This window comes from Podarcis liolepis (genome assembly GCF_965112155.1).
Source record: "Podarcis liolepis genome assembly, chromosome: 3".
Classification (NCBI taxonomy): domain Eukaryota; kingdom Metazoa; phylum Chordata; class Lepidosauria; order Squamata; family Lacertidae; genus Podarcis; species Podarcis liolepis.
The window spans coordinates 103956860-103974748 of record NC_139557.1 but is presented as its reverse complement, the minus strand read 5'-3'; the positions used below and the strand labels follow the sequence as shown (position 1 = coordinate 103974748).

General features: G+C 42.5%; 1 protein-coding gene across 2 annotated transcripts in view; it reads left to right on the top strand.

Annotated features, from left to right (window-relative positions):
* The window catches only part of SRBD1 (S1 RNA binding domain 1), a 176504-nt gene extending 158886 nt beyond the window's left edge, over positions 1-17618 (top strand). For both annotated transcript variants that reach the window (XM_083494251.1, XM_083494250.1), the window contains 2 exons: positions 11832-12016; positions 15715-17618. In XM_083494251.1, coding sequence (XP_083350377.1) covers positions 11832-12016; positions 15715-16004 — 475 coding nt within the window. In that variant the 3' untranslated portion in view covers positions 16005-17618. The remainder of the gene's footprint in view (positions 1-11831; positions 12017-15714) is intronic.
* Positions 17619-17889: the final 271 nt, after the last annotated feature.

Genomic DNA, 17889 nt, shown 5'->3' with positions numbered 1-17889 from the left:
GTAATATCTGTGCAGAAATGGCACCCTGCCATAGCATGTTATTGCTGTATCAGGTGTTATTATCCCAGGGATAAAGTGGGAAAGAAAGGAAGAAAAATAAATTTGAACCCAGTTTTGCAACATCATGAAGAGACTTGGACTGAAATTAGCTGTCTCCGAGGAAGGACTCAGTTCAAAACACTGAGCTGAAAACGAAAGCAACAGAAATATTTCCTGCACCCAGAAGTCTCTCTCCTTTCCTTCCTTCCTTCCTTCCTTCCTTCCTTCCTTCCTTCCTTCCCCTGCAATTGGTGCCTTGCTGGTTTCCCTTTCTTACTCAGTGGTGTTTTGTCTTACAAGTGGGTAAACTTTTGTGGCCTGAGGACCACAGTCTCTTATGGGCAACCTTCTGGGGCCCATACGTCAAGTGTGGATGGGGCCAAAAGCAAAAGTGGGTGGAGCCAGGCAGAACAGCTAGACTTCCCATGTGATCTTGGGCCGGTCACCAGCTCTCAGCACACGCTACCTTGCCTGGTTGTTGGGAAGATGTAAGAGGGCAGCGAGGGACTGTGCAAGCCACCCAGATCTCCTTCTAAGGAAGAACAGGATAAAAGCAGAATAAATAATGTACAAGGATTTCCAAATGAAATGTCTGCCTAGTGGCAGTTCTCTATTACTTCCCTTTTCTTTCCAGTCATATGTTTACATTTCCTTTGCAAATTATGCTTTTATGATGCTAGCAGTAGGTGCAGAACTCTTTATAACCAATTATGAGGAAATAAAGTGGAGTGTTAATGCCGCTGGATATTGCCACGTTTATTTGTGCTGAAGCAAGCACACAATCCCTGTTGGGTGTAAGAAGGCCGCCCTGATATTCTGTTGCCTCCAGCAGCACTTTGCTCTTAAGCTGGAAATGAAAGTGTTAGGAGAGGTATTTTAAGGCAGTATGCTGGTATGTCATTCGCTGAAGATCACATAGCCTAGTATACTGAATCTATAACATCATGAGGCTTAAAAAGCTCATTTTTTTATTTTTAATCTGGCAAAACACTCATTAGTTTGACAAGCAATATTTTGGGCTTTGTGGCTTATTCCCTTTAATAGCAAACTCTTATGGCTGAGTGCCTATCCATTTCGAAGAGAATCTGGGCCACCTGTTTCCACATACGTGAAATACTTCTTTGGTACATAGAATCATAGAATTGTAGTGCTGGAAGGGACCACGAGAGTCATCTAGTCCAACGCAATTCAATGAAGGCATCTTTTGCCCAACACGGAATTCAAGCCCATGACCCTGAGATACAGAGTCCCATGCTCAACTGAAGTGAATTTTAAAAAAAACAACACACATTTTAATGAGAAGCCCAAAATTGCCTGATAAGAACCTATGCTAGTGGTAGTTGAGGCTATAGAGAAAGGCAAAATAAAAGGGGCCTAAAGAAACCAGAAGCCAGGCAGACTGTGCAAGTCTATAAGGTAAGCCTATGGTTGAGAACAATGAACACACAGAATGTTAGAATGTCAGTTGGAGGCAAAAGAAAAGGAAATAATCAATACTCATGTTTTTTTGTTGATATGGACCCCTACCTAGTCAAATAGGTGGGGATAGTGTTGCTGTTGTTGTTTTGAATTCCAGTTCTTTTTCACTTTATTTGTACAACTTTTAATGATAAATCCTTATTTAGGGTGGAAGGCTGTTCCCCTTCTTCCACCCAAAAATCAGCTCAACAACTTTGCACCCCCCCAAAAAAATGGGGCTTTCCCCCTCCACCCAAAACGAGGTTATCCTCACTTCCAAAAAAAGCTCAACAATTTTGACATGAACCCCCCCCCCAAAAAAAAGGCAGTAGATCACTGGCAGTTTTTAATTCTGTGAGTAGATCACAGTCTCTTGGGAGTTGGCCACCCCTGAACTAGTAGTTGCACTGGGAGAAAATCTTTTCTGAAGCTACTATTTCTATTGGGATCCCTCATTAGCGCCTATGGGGAGTTTCCCCCTTAAGCAAATGTATTTACTTCTGAGAAAATATACTCGTGATTGTGCTGCATGTTTCCTTAAGAAACCATTTGTTCCCCTTATTTCCTGACACATCATTATGGGCATGGCATTTTAACTATATCAGAAAGGGTGGGTAAAAGCCTTTCCACTAACGTATCCACCATAATCCTAAGAGTATCTCATTGCCAACACCCGCTGGGTTTCTGTTGTGCCCTGGGTCAATAGGAGCCTGGGAAACAGCCAACTAGGAATTTTCTGACGTCTGGCAAGCAGCCTATGCCTGGTTAATAGATTACGCCCCCCCCCCAAAAAAAACCCTTTCCCATACCTTTCGGTTTACAAGGATTCAGAGTAGTGTAAATGGCGTAGGCACTAAGATTAAGCAAAGAGAGCAAAATCCACTTCTAACTAGAAACCAACTCCACTTCTGTGTAGCTCAGTAGACATCTGGAATTAACGCTAGCAGAGCTACTGTTTCAACATTCTAGTTGCACGTTTCCAAACTCCCTAGTTAGTCCATATTCAACAGAAAGCCTGCTCAATAAAGGGCACCCGCTTCCTCGCAGACACACACAACCGCCTATCGAGGGCTATTCCAGGCTGTTGCTATTTCGGGTTGGGATTCAGTTACACACCAGCAAATTTGAGCAGCACAATTCAAGTTGATTTGGTGCTCTTGCGCAACTTCCCCCAAAGTGTCTTGTCTTTTTGCAGTAAGGAAAGGGACAGGGATATGCACGAGAATGTGAGGGGAAATTCTTGCTTTGACGCATTGGGAAGCATGCAAATTAAATAGCCAATATCTGGGCAAACAAATTAGGTTGAACGCTGAATAAACAGAGAATCCCTATTCTGTGAAAGTGCTAATTAAAAGGCACTTGGAAGTGGTCTTGAATACCTCTTTCTGTTTTTTAAAAAACTGTCTGATAGCCTGAAAATGTAGACGCTGTAACCTTATTGATTTCTAGCCAATGTCATTCTTAAATGTGAAAAGGATCTGGGCGTCTTAGTGAACCACAAGCTTAACCTGAGTCAACAGTGTGATGCAGCAGCAAAAAAGCCAATGCTGTTCTAGGCCATGGAGGAAAGGGTATCAATTCTCCCCCCATGCCCACTCTGATCCCTTTTTCTTTCCAGGGGCTCCTCCCATCTGATGCTATTCACGCTACACACACAGCAAAGATGTATTGAACATCATGCATAGTTTCGCCCTAAGGCTTGTTGTTTTCCATATATTCTGCTCATGAATAATTGTGGTTGGGATTGCAGCCTAACCAGTCCTCAGCCCCTATTTAAGCCCAGACAACAGAGATGAACAACTTCTATGCCTTCATTGTCACTTACAACTATCAAGTCTTTGTAACTTTCACTATATGCAACCAACCAAGAGCCAGTGTGGTGTAGTGGTTAAGAGCGGTAGTCCCGTAATCTGGGGAACCGGGTTCGTGTCTCCGCTCCTCCACATGCAGCTGCTGGGTGACCTTGGGCCAGTCACACTTCTGTGAAGTCTCTCAGCCTCACTCACCTCACAGAGTGTTTGTTGTGGGGGAGGAAGGGAAAGGAGAATGTTAGCCGCTTTGAGACTCCTTAAAGGGAGTGAAAGGCGGGATATCAAATCCAAACTCTTCTTCTTCTTCTTCAACGTTAAAGTGTAAATTGCATTTGTATCGGCAACCGTAGTGTGTTTCTTCCCCTTAATGTTGGAGTCGTTTAATGTGGTCTCATTTAATCGGATGCAAACAAGTAGCCTCGTTTGCGAATGAACCAGCTTGGTCTTCTCATACACTCATGCTAGGTTCCCAAAAAGTGTTACTTGCCATCTTAAACATCAATATCTGGTTTGCAGCAGTTCATTAAGATGCCTGCAGATGCATAGACGACCTCACTTTTAGTATGTGACCTTTAGTATGTGACCTTCAAAACGTTTTTCAGAGTTCATGTGTCTGTCACTTGTTAGAGGCCAGTGCAGCTGGCTAGCTCCAGTTTAAAATGGGATCTACAATGTCATCTTCTTGGGGCTAACACTAGAATTAGTCCTCTTGAAGGAGGGAGGGAGATAAATACATTTTCTCCTGTGCAATATCCATTATTTTGAGTGGGATTTGCACAAGAAACATTTGGTGGTGTATTGTGTTCATTCATATCAGCAGACATGAAGTAGGCAGTTCCCCCTTCTATTTTTCTAACGATTTCTCCCCACACACCTTTTGTTTATTTGTATCTAAACTGTAATTCCAGCAGGAGTTCAATATGCAGAATTTTCATGTGAGAGCACTGCAGCAGACATCTCGGAGGAAAACATTATATCCATTTAATAATTGCCAAATACTTATAATACTTTAAAAATAGGATCTGACTCAATTATATTTGTATGTAACGTGCATTAACTCAAGTCTGGGCAATTCTTATTGTTTGGCATGACCATGTTTCTCGACTTCATTCATATGCATCGTGTGAGTTGACACAATCAGTGAGATCTGGCTTCATGCTGATGCCAGTGAGGGCAATTGAGACTAACAACAAGTGAGGTCAATTTAAATAAACATTCACACACAATAAAATGGAGGACATATATTTGATTTAATGTCCTCTGTGCGTGCAATCCAATTCTGTAGATTGTAGTTCTTGTGTGACATTACAGCCATACCTCGGGTTACAGACGCTTCAGGCTGCGTTTTTTTGGGTTGTGGACCGCCGAAACCTGGAAGTACTGGAACGGGTTACTTCTGGGTTTCGGCGGTCACACATGCGCAAAAGCACCAAATCGCAACCTGCGCATGTGCAGACTCGCCGCTGTGGGTTGCGAACGCTGTGGGTTGCGAATGTGCATTCCTCACGGCTCACGTTCGCAACCTGAGCGTCCACTGTATATCATTGGTGTCCAAATTTCACTGATGTTCATTAGCCAACAATGGTTCGCGTGGAATATTTGTGTGTAGGTCACCAGGCTCTTGTTTGATGTTAAGGAAAGACCACAGAAAGCTGCCTTATACCAAGACACACCACTGAGCCATCGAGTTCAGATTTCTCTACTTTAACTAACAATGGCCCTCCAGCGTCACAAAAGGGGCAGTTCTTAGCACTTTCTTGATATGAAACCTGGCACCCTTTTACATGGGGAGGATCCACTCCAGCACAGAGCGATAGGCCTTTCCTTTAAACGTGTGGCACAAAGCTGTACGAGGAAGGAGGTGCAAAAACTTTGACTCTTAACAAGTACAAAATGCGATTCTGCCTTCTCCATGATCAATCTTTGGGAGCTATAAATCCACTATAAAAATATGCATGTAATACATGTACTGCATACCAAAAAATACCAGTTTTAAAGACTGAGAACTGTTGGAAGTATCAAAAGCCCACCAAATACTCGAAACTGCTGTGCCCCCCCCCCGAATCAGATTTTACTGCTTTAAAGCCCAAGCATCTTTATATTAAAATTTAGGTTTTAAACAGAATTGCTCCCAAGTGGTGACTTGTTCTACCCAGCTTTGATCTGCAGGCACTTTCTGTGGTTGAATTAGAAAGACCTGAAAAGAGGGGCAAGAAGCTTGCAGAGGAATCTAAAATAGTAGTTATATTTTCAACAGGCAGAATATAATCCTTTTACCTTAAATGTATTGAAAAAAATATGTAGCAAACATATTGTGGTCTATTTGACTGTGTTTAGATGATCAAAATGTATTAATACTTTCCCACTGTGGAAACTTAATATAGTTCTGAATTCTAATAAAGCATATTAATGTTTTTTAAGTGTCTGTAATACAAATCTTTCTGGAACTTAAAAACCTTTTTTTTTTAAGCAAAGATTTCTGCATAAGCACTTTCAAGGCAGTATATTTTCCTGGAATCTTAGGATTGTATATTAAAATTACGAAGGAAGTCTGTATGTAAAAAGCAGGCTGCAATGGCAGATATTCCTATGACAATTAATACAGCATGGGCAAACTATCCAGTTTCAGAGTGTGTGTATTGCAAAAGAATTGCACTGGAAAAACCAGGGGAACGTTTAGAAATTACAGTGAGGTAATGGACCCAAGCTCCCTGTTTAGGGATCTTGGTAGAGAAATATAATTTTCTTCTTCGCTGCATTGCATTAGTCTACTGGGTAAGGTGGTTTTCATTAATTAGATGTAAATGTTTGCCAAAAGAAAATCCCAGAGAAAATGCTCATTAAGACAGGATGTTAAGCAGATTATGTATATTATGTGGCAAAATTGCAACATTTGGTTTATGGATTATATTTCATGCAGATTGCTATTTTAGGGGTCTTATGCCATAGCTGCTTTTTTATTAAAAAAAATACGTAGTATTTAGTACTGCACATATGGGAATCTCCTTTTGTAACTTGCACAGCTCCAAGTGCCATTAATACCAGTTAATCTGATTGGAGTATTTTCTCATGCCACTATTCTCCACTATATCCTAATGAGTATTCTTCTTCTTTGGGGATCACTCGTAGCCGAGTAAGATTGTCTTCCATAAACATGGTTTTAAAAGTGAGTCTGTAAGTGACTGTGGAGGCCAATTCTGGATCTAGACATCCTTCCACAGTGGGGACATAGGGTTCCGGGTAGGAGTTGATCACGGTGAAGGTTTACCAAGTGTGCCTTCCTCTTAGCACCTTTCTCCCTTTCATCCTGAGTTCAAAGTATGGCCACAGCCATACGTCACCCGTTTTATCCCTCCCTTCATTTCCTTCCATTTCCTTTGTATTTTCCTCTGTTATGGGCTCCTTGGGGCAGCGCCATACCTATGTATGGTTCAGTATAAATACTGGCTGTATCCAGTGGTTCCGCTTGTAATCTTTGATCCAGCAGAACAGGGAGGGAGGCTGCTTTCACTGATTCGCCCTTGCAGCCCCTAGCATGCTGTTCCAAATTAACTCCCAACCCTCTCTTGAGCAGATTTGCAGGGATAGAGGAGTGATGGGGGCTGCATGGGGGAAGGATGTGCATGCAAAAATAGCTTTCTTCCCCCTTTCCGCTGGATCAAAGAGCCTTCTGCCACCAGAGGAGCACCATTGGGTACAACTCAGTAATAAGCAAAGCATTCTTGTTGATTGAAAGCTTCATATTGTCAAAGCCTTTCGGCATACAGTGGTACCTTGGTTCTCAAACCTAATCTGTTCCGGGAGTCCGTTCAACTCCCAAAACCATTTGAAAACCAAGGCACAGCTTCCAATTGGCTGCAGGAGCTTCCTGCACTCAAGTGGAAGCCGCATTGGACATTCGGCTTCCGAAAAACGTTCGCAAACTGGAACACTCACTTCCTGGTTTGCAGCGTTCAGTAGCCGATTTGTTCAGGAGCCAAGCCGTTCGGGAACCAAGGTACCATTGTATATCACTCAATGTTGCAGTCAGTTCAGTTTGTTAATTCTGTGTTGTTTTGGTTGTCTGGCTAATTGGTAAGTGCAAAATTTCTAATTCGTAGATGTACTCAGATGATATGCCATCTGTCTCCTTAACCTCTTGTGCAAACATAATTATGACTCATGGAAACCCTCTCCTGGGGACTGAGAGACCCTCTTGAAAAGCATGGGGTACGTCGTGCTGGGGCACTGCATTTGGAGGGAAGAATAACCAAAACTTGGGTGGTGGCAGCTGGCAAGAGTTTTGCTTGTTCAAGCTACATCTGCCATATTTGAGGTAATCCTCCATCCCACGCCAGCTCCGTGTGCCATACCCTAGACCTTCTGTGAGGGTCTCCTCACCCCAAAAAAGGCTTTTCTTGTTCATAGGACCGCAGCAGGGAAGAAGAGGTGGGAAATCCCCCATACTCAGACTTACCTGGTGGAACAAGAGTCCACTTGGACAGCTTTGAATGCAGCTAAAGGAATTTGCATTCTCCCTGTTACTGGGTGGTCAATTCGCTGCAGTAGAACAACGTTGTACTTTGGATAGCTCTTCGAAAACAAGGTTTTAGAAATTGTGTATTGAACTAATGTTTTAGATTGTGCTTAGTTGTTTGCATTTACTAACATTTCAGCTGCATGTGTGGTAGTAATTGCATTCAGATGTGTACACTGCAAGAATCGTTTGCCTATTTTCTGCATCAAGCATGGTCATTGCTGGCAGATCTCTAACCTTCAGAAACCTCTCTGGAAATGATCATTTCCATCCATTCCAGTGGATATTCCATTTCTAAAAAACCCGCCATTAAAAATATTGTAACCTGAATTGGCCTTTCATTTTAAGATCTAAACTCAAACTAATTCACTAAGAACGTGGGCAACTCAATGAAGTATGAAAACCAATCTCAATATATATGTTACAGTGAGTGTCCAAAATATGATGAATTTTGACTTGTGAACATTGATAGGTCCAGTTAGACCTTGGAAGGCTGCAGTCCTATACCCACTTACCTGGAGTAAGCCAGTGTTTTGTAGTACAGTGTTGGACAGCAACCCTGCAGCCCAGGGTTCAAATTCCCACATAGCCATGAAGTAAATTGGGAGGCCTCAGACCAGTCACTATCTCTCAAGCATAGCCTACCTCATAGGGTTCTTGTGAGGAGAAAATGAGGAGAACTATTTTTCCTACCTTGAGCTCCTTGGAGGATAGGTTTGATATAAATGAAATAAGCCCCATTTAGATGATGGGCCTTACTTCTAAATAGACATCCATAGGCTTGTCCTAGAAGTGTCTAAAACAGGGGTGGCTAACCTGTGGCCCTCCAGATGTGGTGGGACTCCAGCTGCTATTAGTCCAAGCCAGCATGACCAATGGTTAAGGAAGCTGGGATCTGTAACCCAGCAACACCTTTAGGACTATAGCATCTAGAGTATAGCATCTAGATCAAGGGAAGTAATAGTGCCACTGTATTCTGCTCTGGTCAGACCTCACCTGGAGCACTGTGTCCAGTTCTGGGCACCACAGTTCAAGAAGGACACTGACAAACTGGAACGTGTCCAGAGGAGGGCAACCAAAATGGTCAAAGGCCTGGAAATGATGCCTTATGAGGAACGGCTAAGGGAGCTGGGCATGTTTAGCCTGGAGAAGAGGAGGTTAAGGGGTGATATGATAGCCATGTTCAAATATATAAAAGGATGTCACATAGAGGGAGAAAGGTTGTTTTCTGCTGCTCCAGAGAAGCGGACACGGAGCAATGGATCCAAACTACAAGAAAGAAGATTCCACCTAAACATTAGGAAGAACTTCCTGACAGTAAGAGCTGTTCGACAGTGGAATTTGCTGCCAAGGAGTGTGGTGGAGTCTCCTACTTTGGAGGTCTTTAAGCAGAGGCTTGACAACCATATGTCAGGAGTGCTCTGATGGTGTTTCCTGCTTGGCAGGGGGTTGGACTCGATGGCCCTTGTGGTCTCTTCCAACTCTATGATTCTATGATTCTATGATTCTATGATTCTATGACTGCAGGTTAGCCACCCCTGGTGTAAAATTCATTACACCCCTGATGTAAAACATCATTGTTGGATGTTAAAGTAACCTGAATGTGAATATAGCATCCATTGGTATAGGCAAAGAAGTGGAATACGAATGTTCCTTATATATTTCAGACCTTCTCTCCGTTAATTTGCATTTACATATTGAACGTTGGTCGTAATTTCAATTGGCATTTTCTTAAAGAGGGGAAGAGAAAGAGGGTTTGCTGCATTTATCTCCATCTACTGAAATGCGTATATGTTTATTTTTCCTTTGTTAACTTTTGTGTATATGTTTACTTTTTTGTCCAAAGCTTAGTGCATGTTTATTTACAGTTGGCTTTAAATACTAATCAATGTAGGGTTTTTTTTAAAAAAATAAATACTCCTAAAATATGTGCATTTGGTATTGCTACAAGTGGTCAATAAACAGTTAATTGCAATTTGTCGTTAGCAAGCACCTCCTCAGTTATGGCAGACACAAATAAAAGGCAATACTTAGAGAAGGGCTGATTATTTATTGTAGGCCCTATAGCATGCTTTCCAAATATATACCCAACTGGAAGTTGTTGTTCAATATGTGTGTTAAACATAAAAAAACCAAAATTCAAAACCAATAAAGCAGCATTAGATAAACATACAAACGATCACAGGCATCCTAACATTGTCAAGTTCCAGTATACCCATCCCTCCTGCTTCCCATATATCAGAATAAATATCCAGTATTTCGACAGTTGTCCATTAACAATCTAGTGTTGAATATAGTGTGCCAGTGTGTTTTGTTCAGTCCAACACAAGCCAAATGGAGTTAGGGAGAAGAGGAAGTTGCTTGTGACAAAGTCTGTTTTTCTTCCTTTCTTTTAACATGTAATTCCCATTTATTCCGGCTCCATTTTCCGTGACCTTGCAGTAAATTTGAGGACGTTTTTTCTACACGCAAAAGCATTTCACTTTGTTCTTAGCAATGACATTTAAAAATAGAGATGGTCAATATGCATTACGGCTGAGATGGAGCTGTCTGTTTAATATTGATTTCTGTTCCAAGTGCCCTCCAAGCACGTTTATTTGGGTGAAAATGATCTATGAAATATGTAACCAGATTAAGCAGCCTCTCTTTTAAGAGGGTGGGGGGAATACATCTGCAATCACTAAGGACACTGTTGACATGGAAATGAGTGCTTTCCCTTGACTGAACAAGGCTCTATGAGGGAGCAAGAAAATAGCATTGTTTCTTTGAAGATAGCTTTTCATTTATAATTCTGGGGTGAACAGGAAGTTGTTAAGATATTGCTAGAATTCTTATATTCTTGCAAGCTGTTAATGTTGAAAATGTATGCATAGATATATAGGGTTGTATCCAGTGTTGCAGTTCTGTCCCATCCTCTTCTGCTGTGGGATACACCCTCAAAATCTGGGATTCTTATGGTCTTGCAAACTGCTAATGAAGAAAATGAGATAAGATGTATAGGGTTTGCTCCAGAGGCACCAGGTCTGGGGAAGTCTGGTACACTGAAAGTTCCTGCGTCATTCTGAACCAATCAGTGCTCTCCATCCCACCTAAGCAAAAACTGGTTGGGGTTTTTAAATTAAATTCCCTCCACTTTTCCAGTTTACAGCACAGCAGAGTGGAGTTTTGTCATGGCAAAGCATGATAAATCCATGCTTCCCCTCCCCTCAGCGTATGTAGGAATAGACATTCCAGGTCCTGTAAAAAGCAGGCTTGGAGTCATCACCTGTCAGCTGATAGGATGTTACTTCATGTCTGCCAATCACCACAGAGGCGGCCCACCCATGAGGCGCAAGGTGAGGTGACTGCCTCAGGTGGTAAGATCCACAGGGGCAGCAGATCTGGCTTCTAAGGAATGCATCACCCAATGATGATGATTATGATGATGATACCTTAGTGGTAGCAACAGCACGCTCCTTGGAGGCGGGATCTGTCGTCTCCTCAGCAGCAGCCCCCTCCCCATGCCGCATCTACAGCAGCCTCTTGGTGAATAGGAGACACTGCTAGTCTCCTCACACCCTTGTTCCCAGTGAAGTTCTTAATTTCCCCCTTTTTCCTGATGTAGATCTTCGCTCTCCCCTTCTTTCCTGGCGGCCATTTTGTGGTTCATGTCAGGTGCATCTTGGGCCGGCCCTGGATCAGTAGCACTTCAAAACACTGGGCAGGGCTCTGTGCAAGGCCTATGTGGTACCTTGAAGACCCAGTGATCAGCACCTGACAAAGCAATGTTGGGTGATAGGCAGGTGGTCAGCTTGTCCACCCAGAGGTGGATCTAGGGGAGTATGACCAATGTGGTCCCAATGGGTGTGGCGTTTTTGGGGCACCACAACTATGACATCCAAATTGAGAGGGGGGTGGTTGAATATATTTCTATGCACCCCAGGCTTGAAACATTATGAACTTCAAAAAGTTTCTAATCTATAGAATTTTTGCTTTTCTTTCCGTTATTTTTAATGTTTACGTATAAGGTTTTTAACGCTCATTGGAGGAAGCCTCAGCGACATTGGAAAGTCAGCCATGCAGCAAAATGTGGATGTGATAATTAAAAATGAAGGGCTGGAAGGAATTGCAAAAAAGTTGAATACAACGGGGCAAACACTGCAAATAATAATCGATGGGCTAACTCAACCTGAAGGCTTTGACATCCGACAAGGTAAGAGATTTGAAGGCATCTGCAGTTTCACGTTTTGTCTGCTTGTGTTCTTATTTATTAAGCCAGTGTCGTGTTTAGATGGATGGATGGAGCGGACAACTCCCCTTAAGTTGTCCGGGGCAAGAAAGCATTGTGTTACTCTGTGGGTTGGGTAGCATGTGTTAGTTTTGTAATTAAGAAATTTGAATCCTGCCTCTAAATCATGGTCCTTGAAAGCCCTAGGAGGACAGACCTCACAAATCAGAGTGCTTTAGTTTGCTTCCACACAGGATGTGTTTATCGATCCCTAACCTGCTTGGGCCAGCTCTAGTGGTCCAACCTTCTTTGAAGATGGATTGTAAATCTTCTCCCTTTTCCCTGCTTGAATAATGCAGAAAACGTGAGACTGAGAAGCAAACGATTTGTGCTGTGCACAAATGTAACATTCTGTTTTGAGGGGCAGGCTGGGCTGCATGCTTCCTGAAGGTTAGGGGCTCAGATCTTTCCTACAATGGAAAGCTATCTGTTTAGGAAATAAAGAGTGAAACATGCACTCTGAAGAACAGGGAAACAGTGGGTTGGATCCATGAAAGGACCACTGCCCCCCCCCCGAATGCTCTGGGGATTTTCTGGTGCAGCCTGGGAGGTAGCATTGAGAGTTGAGGGGGAAAGGAGGAATCAGTGAAAATTGTCTTCCTCCTGCCTCTGGTAGGGTGTCCCATGAGTTAAACTCTGCTCACGGGAAGTCTGGATCCAACCCAATGAAACTGGTAAAACTTTTTTAAATAAAAAACCCCCACGTACCCAATTTCTGTCTGTCATTCCCCCCGCCGTGCACCTCAGAAAAATAGCAAGCCCACCAAACTCCCTTATAATGGGACTCCTGTTGCCACGGTATATATTTAGGCACCAATAACACAGTTCAGAAGCAATTGTGCATAATTATGTAAAAGCCATATATTTTTAAAACACTCAATTATCTGCTTAGCCGAACATAAGAAAGTAAAAACGTTTTGGGTTGCCAGCATCAGTGAAGAGAACTAATAAAACTAATGGGGAATAAAGCATATGGTCTTGCAGCCTATGTTTTAATTAGGTAATGGACTGAGCAAAACTACAACCTTTTTCATGTGCAAATGTTTAACAGCTGATCATATATTTGGAGCAAATCAGGGGTAGGGGATGCAGTGGCTCTCGGACGTGCCAGGAATAGCTTTTTGTTGTTTTTTAAGAGCAGTTTGTAAAATATATATAAGTGGCTCTTGAGTTGCTGCCTAAGCCCATCTCCGCTACAACCATTAAACACTATTTACTTAGGGTTTAGGGGTTTTGTTATTTTTATTTGGGGGGGGGAGAAAAACACTGGAAAGTGCCTGCACTGCATAGTGTAATATTGCAAGAAGCTTAACTGTTTGGGAGTTGAGTAATTAAGTTCATTCCTTCGCTGGAAACTTTAATGTCATGCAGTCTACGGCTACCCTTGACTATATAGGGTCTCCTTCCCCGCCTTTCTTCCACAAAGCTTTCCAAAAATATTAGAAACATTCCCACTGATTTCAGGTGACGCCACCACCTTGTATTTAAAAATAAATACATGTTTTGAGCATCACTTTTGATTCCAAGACTTAGGATTTGAGTTGGGGGTTTTTTTCTGCTGGGAAATTTGAACATGTCCCTGCTAAACCCACTGTGACAGTGTGTTGGGAGATGCATAAAACTGTGGTCTAAAAATAACAAGCACTTGGTGAAATTGAACAAAGGGAGTGTCAAGCAAAGTTCTGCATTTCCTCAAAGTAGCATACAGTTGGAACCGTGAAATCGCACGATGTACAATTCTTGGGATTGTACTGTTTTGGAAAAGAAAGAGAAATACCCTTCTTGCAGAAGGGAAAGGGCTTGGTTGGAATCCCGTCGCAGATGAGTTAGGCCCCCATGTCAAGGGAGGTTTTGAAATATGACACCCTAATCCTGCAGTCTGAAATTGTACCCTTGTACCATGTGACTTGGGACGCGGGTGGCACTGTGGGTTAAACCACAGAGCCTAGGACTTGCCGATCAGAAGGTTGTCTGACTCTAGGGTTGTGCGCTCATCTCCCTCTATAGGCCAGGAGCCAGCGCTGTCCGCAGACACTTCTGGGTCACGTGGCCAGCGTGACAAGCTGCATCTGGCGAGCCAGCACAGCACACGGAACGCTGTAGCTTTTAATTAGTTATGTGTTAACTACCACAATAGTCTTTTGGCTCAGCAATCAAGTAAAGTTTTTTTTCCTAATGAGGCTGGATAGCGTCTTGAGGGCCAAGGAAGCCTGGGTTATATTTAACATGGCTGACTTTAAAATGTCTGGGCTTCAAAAAGAACCCCATCCTCATCATTCTTTTTTTACACAATACATAAAACAGTAATATTCATCAAGTATTCATTCATTATACAGAAATTACTCTTGTGTCAGAGGGTAATATTCCATTTCTTTTGGAATCATGTGGAGCTGTTTCATCTCTGATTGTGTCACCTCTAGCACTGCTTTCCCTTTATTTTTACATTGGGTGTTGCCATCCTAACACATTCTAAACCCATGCCAACACTTGAACGAGCCCTTTTGGATATCTGTTGTGCATTCCCATTGTCCTTTATAATAATGTTTCTTAAACCGAAGGACCTGATGCTACAATTCCCCATTCACTAAAGCAACAGGATTTGCTGTTTTGTCCAGGGCTTTAATATGTGTGCTGCGGCTAATAAAATCCCCATGTATATATACCAAAAAGTTAATAGGTGTTGAAGGAAGCTTACTCCCTAGGAGGTTTGTTGAGGACTGCAACCCTAAGGAACCTTCTGTTCTGGAGATGTACAGGCTGTGCAGCCATGGCAGCAGCCAACCACCTCTGAATTTTGGGGGGTATGAATAGGTGTGTGTTTCATTGGTTTATAATGTCACCAGAGTGTTTTAGGTGAACTGCCTGTTTATGTAGACCACAAGCATTGAAATATAATAAAAATTATAATTATGATTATACAGCTGTATTATGAGCCATCTATAAGCAGGAATGTGTGTGTACACGCACATACGCTTGAACAAACAAGAGTTGTATGCCTGGACAACCAAACTGCACCCCTGTTTTTTCCAAGTTACAGATAGTTTTTTGATGCTAGGTTTAACATATAACGTGAACCACTTTGAGCAGCAAATGCAGGTTTTAGCAAAACAATAATCTACTGTAGTTTTGCCTCAAACCACACTGCTCACACTGCCCTAAACTCACCCCTGAAACCACCCCAGGGTGCCTAGTATTCACAATGGAAGGAAATCTTCTTTTGGTATGGTGGCTTGCCTCCCATTGCAAGTAACAGACATGAGAGGTGGCGATTCCAGTCTGGAGCATGGTGGGGCAAAAGGTTACAAAAAGAATTAATTACATTTCATGGTACCGGTCAGCTCACCCTGTCCTGCTGACTATTAACTTAAAAACAAAGCAAAACACCCCACTAAGTTCAAGAACAAATTGCCTAAGAAACATTGCCCTTAACAGAGATGCTGAATATATTTTCTAAGTCTGTCGGAAGCTGCTCAGAGTGGCTGGGGCAACCTAGTCAGGTGGGTGGCATATGAATAATAAAAGTATTGCGATTATCATCATCAAGCACATGGCCATCTGCAGATTGCCCATCATGCACCTTACCTGAATAACTTTTAAAAAAATGTTTCCTCCTTACGTCACAGATTTTGATAAACCTGATTTCAAGAGGAGCATCGTTTGTCTTGAAGACTTAAAAGTTGGAACTGTCCTGACAGGAAGAGTTGTGAATGCTACTCTCTTTGGAGTCTTTGTTGACATCGGCGTTGGCAGAGCAGGATTGATTCCCATTCGGAACATAACCGAAGACAAGCTTTCCAAAGAAAAGAAAAGGAGGAGTCTTGGCCTGGGCCCGGGAGAAAAAGTTGAAGTCAGAGTACGTGAAATTGACATTCCACGATCCAGAATAACACTGGACCTTATACGTGTCTTGTGAGCAGTTTGTTGGCACTTTTCATTCCAAGGGCTACCATCTTATCACGACGACCAGAGCGCAGCTGAAAAACGAGGACCAATTCAGGCTGTCAGCAGCCTAGACTGAGGTGGGGAGTCTAGAAGCTCAGAATCTGGCCAGAAATTTGCACAGAGACTCCTGACTATACGAAACAATGCTGTGATTTGTGGCAGGGTTGAGCAATCTGTGGCCTTCCAGATATGGTTAGACTCCAACTGCGGTCCATCTCAGCTGGCACAGACAGCGGCCAGAGATGATGGGAATTGTTGTTCGAAATCTGGAGGGCCATCCCTGATTCATTATGTGGGAGGCTATATACGTGGCTACTGCAGGTTATATGAGCCAGTAAAAAATTGTGAAAAATCCAAACGGCTTTTGAATTCCAAGACATGATTCTGTGGGGGCCCACTAAGTGTCTGAACTGAGCCTTAGTTTCTCCAGCGGAGGAAAAATTACTAAATCTAGCAATTTAAAACTGCCAGTTCATGTTTAGATGCAGAAATTGTTGATTTCTAATGGTTTCATCTACCTTTCCCGTACTTGCATGTCTTTCCTTGTGGAGATGGACAGAAATACAGTGCTGGAACAATTGAACAGGCCTTAGATCAGGCTTCCTCAGACTCGGCCCTCCAGATGTTTTTGGCCTACAACTCCCATGATCCCTAGCTAGCAGGACCAGTGGTCAGGGATGATGGGAATTGTAGTCTGAGTTTGAGGAAGCCTGCCTTAGATGTATGGAATGTATTGAGCTCCAGAAACTGGTCGGCAGGTCCCACTTTTCCACTTGGCAATTCTATTAGGAAGGCTTATTAAGTCTCCCTCCCCATCCCCCACACTTTCCTGCTCCCCAAGCCAACCTCACTTTTCTACTCATAATCAAAAGACGTGTCAGAAGCCATCCTAGCTCTCACCCACGGTATCATGTGATGCTGCAATGACATCATGTGATTGGCAGGGGGTTATCCTGCCCACCTGTCAAATTTGGCGCACATGGCTGATCCTGATAAAAGATTAGTTCCATGGAGCCAAAAAGGTTCTACACCCCGATATAAACACATAAAGTAGTACAACCCTGGCAGAGGTTTATTCCTGGGTTGGTTGCATTAGTGGCTTCAGAGTGAGCACTTGTTCTAGACTTGAACCAAAACCTATTAAACTTGGGATTCCTCTTGGAAGTAAGGTGAATCCTAAAATAAATGTGCACTCCAAGCAACTGCTTGCTTGGTTGGTTGCGGATTAAATTGTTATCTTTCTGTTCAGCTTCAAAAAAGAATATTTCCTGGATCTGTTTCTAAGATGTTTCTTTAAAAGTCAAGGGGTGGGTGGTTGCTAGTTTAAAATTAAAAAAAAGAAGTTATGCGAAAGGAAGGTTGTCTAAATCCGGGATAATTGTAGGAACTGCAGTGCCATCCTATTGAAATGGGATTTGTAATCAACAAATGCAGATTTTTTTGTGTATATATTTTTAGCTGCAGGATATAATAATTATTTTTTAATTTACTTTGTTGATAAACAACATGGAAATGTTTTCATCAAGACGAGAAACTTTGTCCAATGATGTCTTTTGAAAATCTTTTTATTAAAAAAATAAATCAATTTTATTCTTTAGTGTTTCCCTCCATCTGTTTCAGCAATTTGTTTGTTTCATTTATATAGCAAATTTTTCTTCCGAGGAGCTCAACCTGGCGTGTACCTGGCTCTCCTCCTCCCCATTTCATCCTCACAAGAGCCCTGTGAAGTAGGTTAGGCTGAGACATGGCGACTGACCAAGTCACCAGTGAGCATCATAGCCAAATTTGAAACCTGGTCTCCCAGGTCCTAGTCCAGCACTCTAACCATTGCACCATCTCTAGATGGCCAGCTTTGC